Source organism: Carica papaya, chromosome 2 (assembly GCF_054855325.1).
Source record: "Carica papaya isolate Zhongbai chromosome 2, ASM5485532v1, whole genome shotgun sequence".
Classification (NCBI taxonomy): domain Eukaryota; kingdom Viridiplantae; phylum Streptophyta; class Magnoliopsida; order Brassicales; family Caricaceae; genus Carica; species Carica papaya.
The window spans coordinates 4,979,956-4,995,103 of record NC_142310.1 but is presented as its reverse complement, the minus strand read 5'-3'; the positions used below and the strand labels follow the sequence as shown (position 1 = coordinate 4,995,103).

Here is a 15,148-nt window from a genome sequence, read left to right as displayed (position 1 = left end):
TATAATTTTTGATAAAATGAGCTCCATTAATGGAGGTTGGTTAGGGGTGTACCCGATGATTTATTTATTCTAAATAAACATTTAAAAATTAGAAGATTTATTGCGCATCCATGGTTAATAATAATTAAATTTTATCTTTAAAAAAGTGAGTGTAAATTTTATAGGCTTAATAGTAATTAAATTTTACCTAAAAGAATGAGTAATAATTAAATTTTCAATTTAAAATAATGTGCATGCATTGGCATGATTACAGTGATAAAAAAAATAATGCATGTACAAATGCAACATGACTTTAACTTGATCGGGGAATTGACATAATACTTGCGAGTTACGTTAGACTTTAAAAAAAAAAAAACAAAGCTTCTAATTAAATATAATGTGAAATAATTTTATACTGTATCAAAATAAGATATATAGTTAAAATTTTGTGTTCTGTTTACTCTATGCAGATATTTATTAACTAATTGTTTATAATTTTTATAAAAGTACCTGAGGATTGTATTTTTATAAATTAACAATTAAATTACAAAGAAAAATAATTGTTTAGAAAATGCTGTAAATATTATATTAAAATTTTTTAACTTCATTCTTATTTTATTTTTTTGTTTTTTCTTTCAAACAAATTGTTAAAAAGTCACAAAAAAAGAGTTTCCGCACAGTGAAAAAGAGAACCACGAAATAAATGTGTGTATCATTTATTTACTAAAACACATTACATATATAAGTACACACCCCCACGCGCACGCGCACGCACAATGATATTATGTTGGTTAATTAGGTTTAAGTAACATTTAGTGCTCCTTTTCAGATGGATAACAAATATTATGAACAATTTGTTAGTTTTTAAAAAAAAAATTACAACATGAATTTATATGTGTAAATTATTGTACATTAAAAATTATTAAATTAATTGAATCTATTTAAAAATGATCCAATACGATTAAGAATTTGACCTTAATACATTAAATTAAAGTATTAACTTTATTTTATGTGTACATACCAAATATGTAATTTATAATTTTATGATGGGTCAAATTAAAAATATACAAATTTTACATATATAATTTGCCTATAAATATGTTATTATAGTCTCCAAATTATACGTAATATTTTTTTATTATGATATCACATCACTAGAAATAGAAAATTTGTGAAAACTCAAAATGCTACGTGCTAATTTGGAAGATCTACCGTATGACGAATATATTTATTTTATTATGAATTCAGGTACACTTTCGTATTTATTCTATTTGATTCATGACAATAATTTTTTACTATTATTTTCATATCTACTTTGATTTGGTTATAATACAACCATCTTATATAATATAAAAATAATAATTAATTATGCGACACAACCTTGGTAAAAATATATGTAAATTGATGTTGGGATCATATGGTAAAAGTTTTACGCAACCAATATATATGTGACCACAAATAAAAAATGGCAAACAATTGTTGTATGTTTAATGCGTTCATATAAAGTTTGATTGAAAGTTATATATATAACTATTTGGTTATCGTATGACTTTATATCAAAGTTAATCAACTGTTTTTTAATCCGAATAATTTTTGTTAATAGTAGTTTCAAGTGCTCGATATTCAATTTTAACAAAATAGTGATCAATTGTTGTTTACTTATTCACTTTCCAGTATGCCTAATAATATTTTTTAAAAAGTACACACAATAAATTAGTCATAAACTTTCTAGTATATTTGCTAGAAGGTCGATTAACGTCTAATAATGTAGTAAACTTGGCTAATAAATCTGAAATTTTTTTGATCATTTAGTATACTTGAATTTGAGATACCTTAAAAGCTAATGAGTTGTCTAAATATATAATTCATGAGATCGAGACACATACTGCCTTAACTTATGGACTACAAATGCAATCTCAAGCCATGAGATAAACAAATATTATTGAGTAAAAAGTTTGCAAAACTAAAAAAGATTTCTGAGTAAATGACCTTCTTTAGCATTTATGGAGTATTTTGGATCAATGAGAAAGTCTGCATGTTAAAACAATAAAGCTGGTATCATTAAGAAGTTGTAGGGTATAAATGCGTTGAAAATGATGGTTACCTATAGAAATCCTAGCAATTTCTAACCCAATAAAATATTTTAAGATTCATAGACAATTAAACTTAAATTGTAAACAAATAAAATCTTTAACTTGCTTTATAGCATCCAAAAAATGTCATTTGCTTTTTTTGAATTCTACTATTGTATTCATAGTTACACTCTCGTACCTTCAATAAAACCAATAAAAAAATAATGATGATGCAAATTTGTAACATTTTTATATCCTACAAAGACGAAAATTGCAGTGAGTGCAAAATGATAATTTTTTATTTTGAATTATATTTTCAATCTCATTTAACTTATTTTACCAACTCATTACAATGAAACCTATTCCACATTATTTTACCTTGCTGTTGATTTTTTCTCTTTCATTATTTTTGACAAATTAATACAAATATTTTGAGGGTCTAATAAAAATAATTACCTTCGCATTTGTGACAAAGAATCATTCGGTCTCATTAAGAACAACATCATACATTTTATTTCGAAATGCAATCTAGCTTATTCACACCCCCATACATATATTTTCTACAAAAACATAAAGGTATGTAATTCCAATTTGGTGAAATATAAACTTACCAAGTTTTGATTTTAAAGATGATTGATGAATTATCGTCTTAATTAAAATATTATTGTGTAACTATTTTTGTAAAAGTGATATCTGAAGTAATTATATATATCAATCATCGAACAAAAAATATAATACTTTTTTTTTAGATTTATTTGAACATTAAGTTTAACAATCAATAAATTATTATATTGTTATTTATAATTTACGCGTTAAATTTAATCACGTTAATTATATAAAATATTAGAATAAAACTATTAATGAATCTGAGCTTATTTTTTTAGATAGAATGATATTATTAATTTAATTCAGGACGAATAGTTATCTCATGTTAATGGTTGAAAAATAAATATTTAATATGAAACTATCATAATAGTGAAATATTAAAGTTTAAACAGATTATCACTATAAATTTTTATTTTGTATATTTAGGGATAATAAATAAAATTTTTAATCTTGTTGGTGAAGTAGAAGAAACAAATAAATTCATTAAAAGCTGAAAGACAAATATTTAATATTATATGAATTTAATTATCTTTAAATAAATATGATATCTCAATGTATATTTAATTATAGATCATATTTTCATTAAAAATATTGATCAAGTTTTTTATTAAAATTTTAATACATCTCATTTGAAATAATATTATTGGTACAAAAAGTATACAATCAATACCATTTTAAGTGAAAGTGTAACATTATTAGCATAATATAATATATTCAATAAAAAATAATTAGAATGCATTGTTCTAATAAATAATGAATATACCATCAATAGAGTAATTTAATATTTAAGTAATTGCCTTATATTTGAAGGTCACAAATATTAACATCTAAAATATTAATATGTTGGTTGTATATTATAATTAGAACTAATTTATAATAAATAAAATTTAAATTTATTGATTAAATAATATGTGGATACTACCAGTGAAAATCTGACGTGTATATACGATTTTAGAAATTGAGCAATGAAGCACAACAAATGACAAAAAAGAGATACGGGAAAAGAAGAAATAAATTATGTGGGAGACAAAAACAAATAATAGTAAAATGTCTGAGCCCGGGTTCGAACCGGGGACCTCTAGTGTGTGAGACTAGCGTGATAACCAACTACACCACCCAGACTTGTTTGTGCGGTTGTCTTTAAAAATAATAAATACTGAATTTTTTGAACATTCGAAACGCGTATTCCTTTGCACATTTGATCACGGCTCCTGTAAATTATTCAATTGAAACCCTTGGCGTTGGGGGCTCTTTGGCTCGCTCTCCCTCTTTTCCCTCTTTCCCTCTTCAAGCTGTCGACCCGAAACTTAAATTTCTCACTTTTACTGGTAAAAATCTTTGTTGGCTTTAGTTACTTAACTCTTCAATTCTCTATTCTTTACTTCAGTCTCTGAATTTGGTTGCTCTCTAGAGGCAAGCTACAGTAACGGACTGACTTACGCTTTCATGGTTCGATTTTCTTCATCAACTTTGAAATGAAGGTTTGTTTACTTGATCTTCATTTGCGTCTCTTTTTACTGTCTGCGAGTTATTTTTGGGAGTTTAAGGAGTTCCCCGTGCACGCATTGTGTGGCTACTGGCTTGCATTCAAATGACTACGTGAGAGAAATGAGTTCTAATTTTGTTAACCGGGTGTTTTTTATTTTTGAATCTGTGATACTAGTTGATATTTCATTTCCCTTTTCGTTTATGGAACTGTTGAAGCTGATATTTCTATAATATACTCTATCCAAGTTTATTTACATGTCTAAAGTTTTTGAATCTTTAACATCTCTTTTTCTCCTCATGTTATTTTATATAATTTATATGTTAAAGGTACTCGGTGAGTTCTAGAAGCAGAAACGTGCATTAAGAACTTGGTGCCATGGTTTATATAGTTTTTTGGTGGAGGTGAAGGTGAATGAGTTTACTAATAAAAAGGCCACAAAGATTGCAGTTCTGATGACTACTTAACTTCTTCTTATGTCAAGCATGGTTAGGTGAAACCGAGTTTTATACATTAGCTGCCAATTCTTTTAGGTTGTCTTCTGTCCTGTTTAATGGTGGTTTTATCCATTTCTTTCTTCTGTATTAAGCATTTTACATTGCTTTTCTTTCTTTTGTTTAATAGTGATGGGTCTATATTTTGGTCTGTATACATTTAAGGTTTTAGGTTCCATCTTTTAAAGCCTAATAATGATGGAAATTAGCTGCTAGGTTAAAGGTTTTAATTAAAATGGTTAATGATAATTAGACTGTAGTATTTTTATTTGAGTACGTAACCTATTTTTGTCATTGACTTTCGTAATTGTTGAGGGAGAATCTATATCTGTTGTGCTTGGTTAACATCTAGATTAATTTAGTTTTTTGTCCTTTTGTGCTTAGAAATAGTAAAAGATTTTGTAATGTTATTTCTAATTTCTCTAGATGTCATCTATGGGGGACATATATAATCTGAGAACAGAAGTTCCCAGCAGCAACCTTCGTAAGGCAGGTGTTTCTAGTTCAAAGCCCCTTGCAGGTGCAATTTCAAAGGCGAAATCAGAGGTCAGTTGCTTGAACAATAGACCATCAGAAAGAACTTTTCATGTATCAAGACTTTCCATGTGAGACCACAACAATGCTAAATTTAGAATATACCTATTGCTGGTGTAATGTGTGGTTTCCAGTTCTGTCAAGGACCAAAAACATAAATGATATTGCTTTTACAATAAAAATCAATAAATGAAGTTGAAGGTCGAGTGAGAGTGATAAAGTCAGAGTTGATTTGTGGATGAGTGAATTGCTGTCTGTTTTTCTTCCATGATGCTTTTTACTTCTAAAGTTCACAAATAATCTGTATGACCAACTACCGTATTAAGGATCTTATGCATTTGACGAGGAAGCAAGGTTTTGATGGCATGTTGCTCGCTATGTTGCTCGAAGTTTGAAAGCCTGTATGCATGCTTCTTGATACTTGACCAGAATACAGATTTGTGTTTGGTGGTATCTGCTGACAAGGGGGAACTGCCCTGTTTTTTGGCACATCGTTGCTTGAGTACCGTGGGTGTTTTTCTGAAAGGTTTTCATGGCATTGTAATTTTACAAGGAATAGAATATAACTGCAAATTTGGAGTGAATTATGCTGAAAACTTAAGGTGGTACGCTGTGTTATTGATCTGTTTGAATCTTCTAACTGAATTACTGCATCTATGTTGATATGGAGTCAAATTTTACTGGGATTACACAATTCTCCAAATAAATATTGAGTATGAAATCAAGTGAAAGCATCCAATCTGGCCAAAAAATGCGTGCTCAAATTATTTATACTTCAATAGACCAACTTTAACATGAGATATGGACTGCAAAACATGGTCTAAATGTTTTTAAGTGGCTTATTTTATCGGGAATTAAGTATTGCATCTCATTTTTCATTTCAGGAAGCTGTGCAACACTTGGCATCTATTGATCTCAATCAGTTGTGCAAAGAAGCAAAAATTGAACGCTGCCGAGCAACTAGGGACTTGAGAAGCTGTGGGCGTTATGTGCATTATGTGTTGAATTCTTGTGGACATGCTTCTTTGTGTACAGAGTGTGGTCAGCGATGTGATACTTGCCCAATTTGTAGAATTCCAATACAGAAGAATGAAAATACATTTAGACTTCGCCTTTACTATGAGTGCATAGATGGTGGTCTCATTTCTAAAAAATGTGATGAGAGATTTCAAGATATAGAAGATGGGGAGGATCAGTTGACTGCCGATGTTGAACGTCTTTATTCTTTGTTCGATGTAGCACTGGAAAATAACTTGATTTCTTTGATTTGCCACTGTATCCATTAATTATGTCTGTGTTTTCTTCATTGAAAATATACACCACACCCACAGTTCCAGTACATATTTTCCATTACTCAAACTAGATGTGCATATGCATACATACATGCACTTATGGAGCATCTCATAAGGAACAATGCCTCAGAATTATCTAGCAATAAATTTCCATAAAGAACGAAAGATAGTTCTCTTTTTCAGTAACCTATTTCTCTATGAAACTATAGTATTTATTTTTCTATGATTAGTTTCTGCACAGAGGCATTTGACTGAATTTTGAATATGAGACATAGATAGCCTTATATTTTTAGAGTATGTCACAGTAATAAATGATATATGGGCATCTATCACCATTTCTGCTGGAGTCCTCCTAATTTGCTATTTCTTTAAGAGGAGATAAACAGATGTTACAGATGTTTGTATGGACGAGACTGCTGTTTCTAGCGATCCAGTCATTGCCTTCTTGTTGGATGAAGTGGTTATAAAAGATTGGATCAAGCGAACATTCAAGAACATCCTAACCGAACTTGGAGGGATATGTATCCTGAAGACCTTTGAAATGTTTTAATATCTGAAATCTGTTATTTATTTTGACTGGATTGAGTCCGTAATTGGGCATTGTTATCCCATAACAATTTTCTTTAGATAATCTTGAGGCAGAAGGGATGAAAGCTAAGATGAGTTTACTTCTAAAGTATTCAATGCAGCTGGCTGGCATTTCTAGTGTGCTTGAAGTTTTGGAATCTTCTTTTAAGGGTACTCTGTCAGCACAGCTTCAAGACTTGCACCAACTTCAAGAGAACATATTAAAGACCAAGCAGGTTATTTGAAAATTTCATTCTCTAGTTACATGGATTTTTCATATTTTTTTTCATATGTATTTTCTTAAATATAGTTCTTATGTTTGGCCTTTTTCATTTTGTCTTTGTCATCTCTTTAACTATATGGCTACATATTCTTTATGCTTTTAGCACCATGATGAATAAATGGGATCTGCACTCTTTTCATTCTTGAGCCAGGATGCTGTGTTTTGTAGTGAAAGATTAAATTGATGAACCAACAGCGCCTAATTGTTTAGAGTCTTCAAAAATCATTCTCTTTAAGTTATGTAATCAGTAACTGGACTTCTATTGTGCTTATGAATGGACGCATCTGTTTCTTTTCCTTGTTTTTCTACTCTTGCCTGCAATTAAATGTATTAAGATGCTGTTTAACCTTTACTAAAGTACAGAGTTTGAGGAGAAATAAATAGTTGACTGTTGTTAGTCAAGATTAAAACTAGTGATTTTCAATGATATACTATTTTTTGACCTTGCTGTTCTTTTGCCTTCAGCATGTGGAGGTTATGATTTGGGGCATAAGACACCAATTTCTAGAGAATGTGATATCTCATTATACTGATTTTGCATCATGGAATTATCTCGTTCGTGAAAGGAAATCAGCTGCAATTAGACGTGCATGGCCTGATGTTGTAAATCACTCTGCAGAGTCTAGAGGACAGGACGGGTCCCTCTTTATTGAAGATGCACTAACAAATCTTGATATAGAGCAGTCACACACTCCCGAAGAATCAGAACTGGCATCTTTGCAGAAGTATGAGAACTCATCATTCTTTAGGTCCAAGATAGAAGGAGTTGCAGGATGTTATCCATTTGAAAATATTAGAGCTGCTATTGACATACTCTTTTTACATGGTGGTTCAGACTTGGTGGTAGCAAAGCAAGCTATTGTATCCTTTTTGCTTACATTCTTCAAATATATTGGTTTACCATGTCTAAAATCTTCTTCCTCACATCCCAACAACCCGAGTTTTTTGGTTTTCTTAATGATGGCACAGTTTCTCTATTACATGTTTGACCGACATTGGACAGTGCCTGATGAACATTGGAGGCACATCATTGATGATTTTGCAGCAATCTTTGACATACCCCGGCATTTGTTACTAGAATCTTTTATATTTTATCTCTTAGATGACCACACAAATGAGGCACTTAAGGTAACATTTTTTTCCTCCTCTCTTCCATGGACTTCCAATTTATTGCTGTTATTTAGTTTAAAATTTTTTAGCTCTTGGTTTCTTTTGCTGTTGAAATCTTTAACTTGGTCATCTTAATTGTTCTGCCTGCATAGCATTTAGATTGGGAATTGAACCTCATGTCACTTGGTTCCTTAAGGAGCCTTGGTGGTGCCACCTGAGCAATCAGGCTCTGGCCTATCATAGTTCCAGTTCTGGGTCTCAATTAGTATAGTATATTGGGATTGTATATTCTAGGAAGTGGCATATTAATGCTTCCTTCGTGCCTGCATAAAGGCACCCTTGTAGCATATTGCAGTGTCAATGTAATTTTCTTTTACAAAGCGGACAGATCCGTGTTTCATATTTTTTTTGCAGTTAAACTTCTGAATGATCAAGCAAACAGTTCATATAGTTTTTGGTTTATAGCATTACTGTAACCTACCTGCATTTAAATGTGCATTCTAAAAAAACATAAATTAATTTAATCAGGTTTTAGAAGAACCACTTGCTGGCTTTAGCATTAGCTAAGTTATGTTATTTTATCATAGCTTATTGCCTTGTGTTTGGGACAAAATAATTCCTTAACCTAAGGTTTATCAGAGAAGGAATAAAAAGGAATAAGCTTGAGTAATTGCTTATCTATGTGTGTTAGTTTAAATGTTATTATGTGGTTTTTGGAAGCACTCATAGTTTATTCGATGAGAACTTGGCAAAAGTCTTGAATAACCTGTTGCTCATCATAATGCCCTTCAGATTGTGGTTGCTAATAGTGAGAAAATTCCTAGCAGACAATTTTTTTGCTGGATTTTATTCTCCTTGCATTGGCTGGATTTAATTTGGTCTTGGGAATTAATTGGTTACAAACATTAGGCCCTGTTACATCGGATTTCAAGCCTATGCAGATAAGTTTTGTGTTATAATGCTCTAAGGTGACTTTGCATGGCATGTTGCTATCTTTTTTTTTTTTTTAAATAAAAATGCATTAGTATATTAGCATGGTACCAAAAAAAAGGGGTACCAACCCATTTACAAAAGATTTACAGTGTAGTTAGCATATCAATGACAATTCCAAAATCTTCTTCACTCATCATATATGTTGGAATCTTCTTCTCCCATGCCTTCTAAAATTCATGCAGCTTTTGTTAAAGATGTGGGTCAATCGGTTTCTTTGAATCAAATGTTGGATGAGTTTGATAGCCTCTTCCAAGAGCAACAGTGGGTTCAGTGGATTTCTAGGGCTGAGTATGCTTATAGTGCAGGTTATTGCTCTTCCCTCAAGGCTACTCCCTTTGAATTATTGATGGGAAGGGAGGTGCCACAACTCCTCTCATTGTCTGGACTTTCTGAATTGAAAGCTGTTGATTGTGAGCTTGAGGACAGGGACAAAGTCCTTCACACTTTACGGGTTCAGTTGTAGCAAGCTCAACAAAAGAATGAAATAGCTTTATGATAGTAGCCATTGGGAAGTGGTGTTCCAAGAACTAAAACCATATTGACAGATTTCACTGGGACACAAGAGAGTGCATAAGCTGTCTCCCCCTTTTTACGGGCCTTTCAAGGTCATATAGAGGATTAATGAATTTGCTTAGAAATAGATTTGCCACCCTCTAAATTGCAACCAGTTTTCCATGTTTCTTCTCTTAAGGCCTTTCATGGACAGCAGGGGGTTTCTTCCACTCTTCCCGTTTTTCATCATGGAATTCCTCATCCTTAACCTCAATCTCAGTTGGCTTCCCAAACTCACAATGCCAGCATGAAGTTCTTATTCACTGGGAAGGTCTATCACCAACTGATGCCTCATGGGAAAGCACTGGTCACATGCAACTATGCTATCCTCATTTTTATTAAGGAAGGAATAAAAAGGAATAATCTTGTGTAATTGCTTATCTATGTGTTAGTTTAAATGTTATTATGTAATTTTATTTAAGTGTGTTTAACTAAGTGTTAAGTATGTAGTAGGGTGGGAAATAAGTATATCGCAAGACGAGTAGTTTAGGTAATTCTGGAAATTCAAAAATTACAGAATTAGCTGCTCTCTTTTTATATATCCTCCGCTGTGAGAGGGAAAAAACATTATATCTGAAATTATTCTTGAATTAACAGTAGTTTTCTACTCTAGATATCATAGAGTTCTCTTTATCCAACAAGTCCTAATTATTTCTTTAATTTCTAAAGATATGTAAAGGCAAAAAATCAAAGAAAAATGTCATTCTACCTATTGATTTCATTGTGAATCTTCCCATAACACGATCCATAAGTAGGAATGGTAACATTATGTTCTAATGTGAAAATTATGTTGCATGTCTCATGTGTTGGGATGACTGTGGAACAGCTTTGTTCTCCCAACAATATTGTTTTTATGCTCAAGTATTGTTTGGTTTGCTGATTATTTTTTTGCCAAATTATATGTTTAGGAAGCTTGTCACCTTCTTCCAGAGATTTGTGGCCCGACGACTCATCCTAAGATTGCACGAGTTTTATTAGAAAGGCAAAACCCTGAGACAGCTCTTATGGTCTTACGTTGGTCTGGTTGTGATGGTGGATCACGGTTGGTTTCACTCAGTGAAGCTGTCACTGCCGTTCGTGTTAGGGTGTCGTGTGCTCTTGTGATGGAAGCATTTACTTATCAACGGATGCTCTGCACAAAAATTAAGGAAAAGAAGTTTGAAAGGAAGTTGAACTATGCTACAAGGAGAGGTGTTTCTGATGATCCTGAAGATGAATGCAAAAGTTGGGTGGACTGGATGGAAACTTTGGTCACTGAATTTTGTTGCCTTTGTATATGGAGGAATTGGATCGATCAGATCATAGAGTTACCATGGAATTCTGATGAGGAGAAATATCTTCATAAGTGCCTGTTAGATTCTGCAAGTGATGATCCTTTATCAAGTAAAGGAAGTCTTCTAGTAGTATTTTATCTTCAGGTAACTCTACTTTTTATCCATGTTATCTATAGTCTAGCCTACTCGAGATAGTATATTAGTTTCTTTGTTCTTTTTTTTTTTAAGTCCTAAAACTATAGCCGGCTGAGTTTTTCAAAAATTTTGACCTCTTGGATTTAGCCATACTCATCTCAGTGAATGTTAACAGAGATGCCCAATGAGAAGTGAGGATCGTGATCAAGTCTCAAAGCTACTGCACCAGACTTTTTCTGTAGTTTTTTTTTTAAAAAAGTTTTTTGTTGGACCACTTCGAAGCTTATGAACAATGTGTTTCTCGTTGCAGCGCTACCGTTATATAGAGGCATGCCAAGTTAATCTTAAGCTTCAGAGCATGGAGGACCATTTCATTTCTGAGAATTCTGTTGGTGAAGAACAACTATCTCGGATGAGATTACAACGTCGGTGGAGAACAGGATTGGTTGTAAGTGATTTTAAAACCTCTCAAGATTATAAAAGCACAACCTCAAAAAGAAAAAACTAATCTAATAACTGAATCATGCATGTAATAAAATCTTTTGCACCTGTTATCTACTAGGGGCATAGTGGGAGGACTATTAAATATAATTGTTATTTTTCCCCATATATCTAGGATTTTTTTCCCTTTCAATTTGCTAAATGCTGGTAATCTTAAATGTCTACAGTAAGATGCTATAGTAAAAGTCTGACAAACTAGGCTCAAGCACCCACGGCATGCAGCCTTAAGTGGACACCTGAAGAAATGATCTGAGATGTGGTGTGTCATTCCATTAAGATTTCCTTGCAAATAATTAACAAATAAACAAGCCTTGCTGCAGTTTGAGTCTTTAGACTTTGTTATTGGTAGATTTATGACATCCATGCACTCGTTTTCTGTTCACACGGATATTTCAATTAAAATAATTATTGAGAACAATTTTTTCATCTACAAGTTTCTATACTGATACATTCTTCTGACAGGATAAATGCATGGAGTTGCTGCCTGCAGTGCAGCAGCAACAGTTAAAGACTGGACAACTATCTGAGAATGCAGAAGCTGAAATGGCTGCGAAATCCAAAATTCCCAGTGCAGGAGAGCCAAATATAACCATTCTGTCAGGTCCTTCATCTGCTGATTCTTCTCTTCTTCTGCGGGAGGACCATGATATTGCTGCCCCTAACCCATCGGTTTTTGAAACTCCAACAAAGCTCCGTTGGCCAATTAACAACCCTTCCTTTGGCATTGGTAACGCCATCTCATCTATTCGCCAAGAAGGGATTTTTTCAAATGCAGAAAGGGGACAGAAGAGTGAAATTAGTGTCAGCAGAACTTTAAGTGACATCTCTATCCCTGGACTTCATTGCAATAATCCTACTAATGTAACCCCATTCAAAGAAATCAATAGAAGTTCCTCAAGAGCACTTCCTCGAACTCACCTAATGAACACACGTCATAATAAAATCTCACTGGAAGCAGAACCAAATAGATTCAGTGATGAATTCCGAAATGCCAATTCTCCTTCCCGGAGAGGGACTGCCAATCCGGTAACCGCAACTAATGGGAACAGTCCTTTGGACAAAATTTCTGTCCAAAACATGCTGTTTAGTACGTCTGGTAAAAGAGTCCAATCAGAAAGAGATGATGGATCTGCAAACATGGTTTTTTCAAATGATGCAATGGACATCTCTTGGAGGTACCTTTTTTGCTTTTAATTTTCCTTTTAGCCTGTTGTTGCTGTTCTTTTGAACATATTCAAGGTTTTTTTCTTTTTTTTGTTGTTGCGTTTGTTCCATCTATATAACGTTAACTACGTGGGCAGCTTCAAAGAGGAGGCTTCCCCTGTTAAGGACGCAAATATGGATGGTGGGCTCAGATGGAGGTCGGATGAAACCAGTGATGAGGAGCAGCAGAGTCCAGCCAGAGAAATGGCGAACCCATTGCAAGCAACTCCAGTGACGGGAAGAAGAAGACGTAGATTTGCGAAAAGATGAGGCAGTTGCCTGTGTTGTAACCTAAACTGTCCATGATCTTATGTAGTAGTCCCTTTCGGTGGACTCTGAAGAGTCAAATCATACGGTAATCACTCCAGTGACAGATTGGTGCTTTTTGCAGAGGATCCTTAGTGTTGATTCCTATGATAAATTCTTTTTAACAGTCGTGGCCGTTCAAGTATGCAGGAGGCCTCACGAGTTTGTATTGAAAATTTGGAAGAAATGATAGTTTATATGAAGTCATTTTCCATATTAAATTGAACAAAAATTAAATTTTCAATTCTCAATTTAATAGCCGAGAAGTTGACATGATGCGGCCGCGTTTTCGCGTGGTATTATATTTCCTCTCAATGAAAGAAACGGTAGATTAAAGTAGAAGCAAGTCAAATTCAAAATCTCTGAAATAAATCTCAGGAGTTTGCTTTTGCTTTTTCTCAACCCGCCCCAAAACAGAGGCCTCCGTCGTCTTCTTCCACCTCCCGCTCTGTTATTACTTCTGTAAGAAGAAAACCCAGTAAAATGTCTCTCATAAGTCGTTTCGCTCTCTTCTTCTTTACCTTCTTTCTCTTCTCTTCCTCGTCTTCTTCACTCTATCTATCACCAACCACACTCTTTCTTGGTTACCAAAAGATGGTTAACACTTTCAAGATTTTCGTTTACACCCTGCCGGAGAATCCCACGTTGAATTTCACCTCCCCAACGGCGACACTCTTCTACTCTCTCCTCCTCAATTCTTCCTTCATCACTCTTGATCCAGAGGAAGCCCACCTCTTCTTCATCCCCCCTCCCCTTCTCCAACCTTTCGACGCGATCAATCTCACGTGCTGTCGCCGAGCTTCGCGCCCTCTTCCCCTACTGGAATCGCACCCTCGGAGCCGACCACTTCTTGATCTCGTGTTCCGGGCTCGGCCGGTACGGTGATCGAAACGTCATCGAATTGAACAAGAACTCGGTTATAGTCTCTTGCTTCCCAACAAGGCCCGGTAACTTTATCCCGCACAAGGATATAACCCTTCCTCCACTCGCGGCTAACCTCGCGCGTCGCGCGGGAACCGGGTTTTTGAAATATTTGGGTTATGTTCGGTCGGGATGGGTAAAAGATCCGACGTGGGTCAAAAGATTGGCGAGCCATGCTGATATTTTGGTAGAATCTGAGCCGTCTGATTCGTCGACTTACGAGGAGCGACTAACGGGGAGTAGGTTCTGCTTGTTTGAGTACGAAGCCGGCGATGTTTCGCCTTTAGGTGAAACGATGCGTTTCGGGTGGGTGCCGGTACTGATCGCCGACCGTCCGAAACAGGATCTGCTGCTTATGGACGTCCTGACGTGGCAAAAGCTTGCAGTGTTCGTGGGGTCCACGAGCGGGGTTCAAGAGCTTAAAAGCGTTCTGAGCCACGCGATGGAGGGACTGTATGATGAACTGAGGGAATCGTGTATGGCGGCGAGCAAGCACCTGGAATGGAACGGGAAGCCACAGCTGCATGATGCATTCCACATGCTGATGTATCAACTATGGATCCGACGGCATACGATTAGATGCGTGCAGAGAGAATGGGTGTTCGAGACTGCCCGTTGACGGCGTTGAGTGGTTTGTTGTCATGGATTTGGACGGCGGAGATTGCATAAAGTGTACTTTCGGTATGGTGCAATGTACGTAGGCTATGGTTACTTATATTGGGATCTAGGATCATGTTCAATAACAATATTGGGCCTACAAGGCCATTAAAATATTCCGCTGTCGCTGGTGAATGTGAGAAATCATCACCATCGAGATCGTGAAAACACGAGAGGAGAGGG

The 15,148-nt window shown here is 34.5% G+C and overlaps 2 protein-coding genes and 1 non-coding gene across 8 annotated transcripts; 2 read left to right on the top strand and 1 right to left on the bottom strand.

Annotated features, from left to right (window-relative positions):
- Positions 1–3,705: 3,705 nt before the first annotated feature.
- On the bottom strand, positions 3,706–3,779 carry TRNAV-CAC (transfer RNA valine (anticodon CAC)). Its single transcript has one exon. It is a non-coding gene; the product is annotated as a tRNA-Val (tRNA).
- A 57-nt stretch (positions 3,780–3,836) lies between these two features.
- Positions 3,837–13,638, top strand: HOS1 (ubiquitin-protein ligase). 6 transcript variants are annotated; one of them, XM_088212885.1, is made up of 13 exons: positions 3,837–3,985; positions 4,069–4,138; positions 4,473–4,553; positions 5,064–5,183; positions 6,056–6,446; positions 6,850–6,984; positions 7,091–7,266; positions 7,779–8,174; positions 8,283–8,441; positions 10,877–11,386; positions 11,688–11,825; positions 12,341–13,053; positions 13,180–13,638. In XM_088212885.1, the coding sequence occupies exons 4-13, from the start codon at positions 5,064–5,066 to the stop codon at positions 13,349–13,351; spliced, it is 2,910 nt and encodes a 969-aa protein (XP_088069011.1). In that variant the 5' UTR covers positions 3,837–3,985; positions 4,069–4,138; positions 4,473–4,553; the 3' UTR covers positions 13,352–13,638. The 6 variants fall into 6 exon arrangements, with proteins under 6 accessions (XP_088069011.1, XP_088069007.1, XP_088069009.1 ...); XM_088212881.1 differs by having other exon boundaries at positions 4,473–4,631; XM_088212883.1 differs by having other exon boundaries at positions 4,473–4,636.
- A 24-nt stretch (positions 13,639–13,662) lies between these two features.
- Positions 13,663–14,927, top strand: LOC110817005 (putative glycosyltransferase At3g07620). The gene is made up of 3 exons (XM_088213763.1): positions 13,663–13,683; positions 13,766–13,849; positions 14,109–14,927. The coding sequence occupies exons 1-3, from the start codon at positions 13,663–13,665 to the stop codon at positions 14,925–14,927; spliced, it is 924 nt and encodes a 307-aa protein (XP_088069889.1).
- Positions 14,928–15,148: the final 221 nt, after the last annotated feature.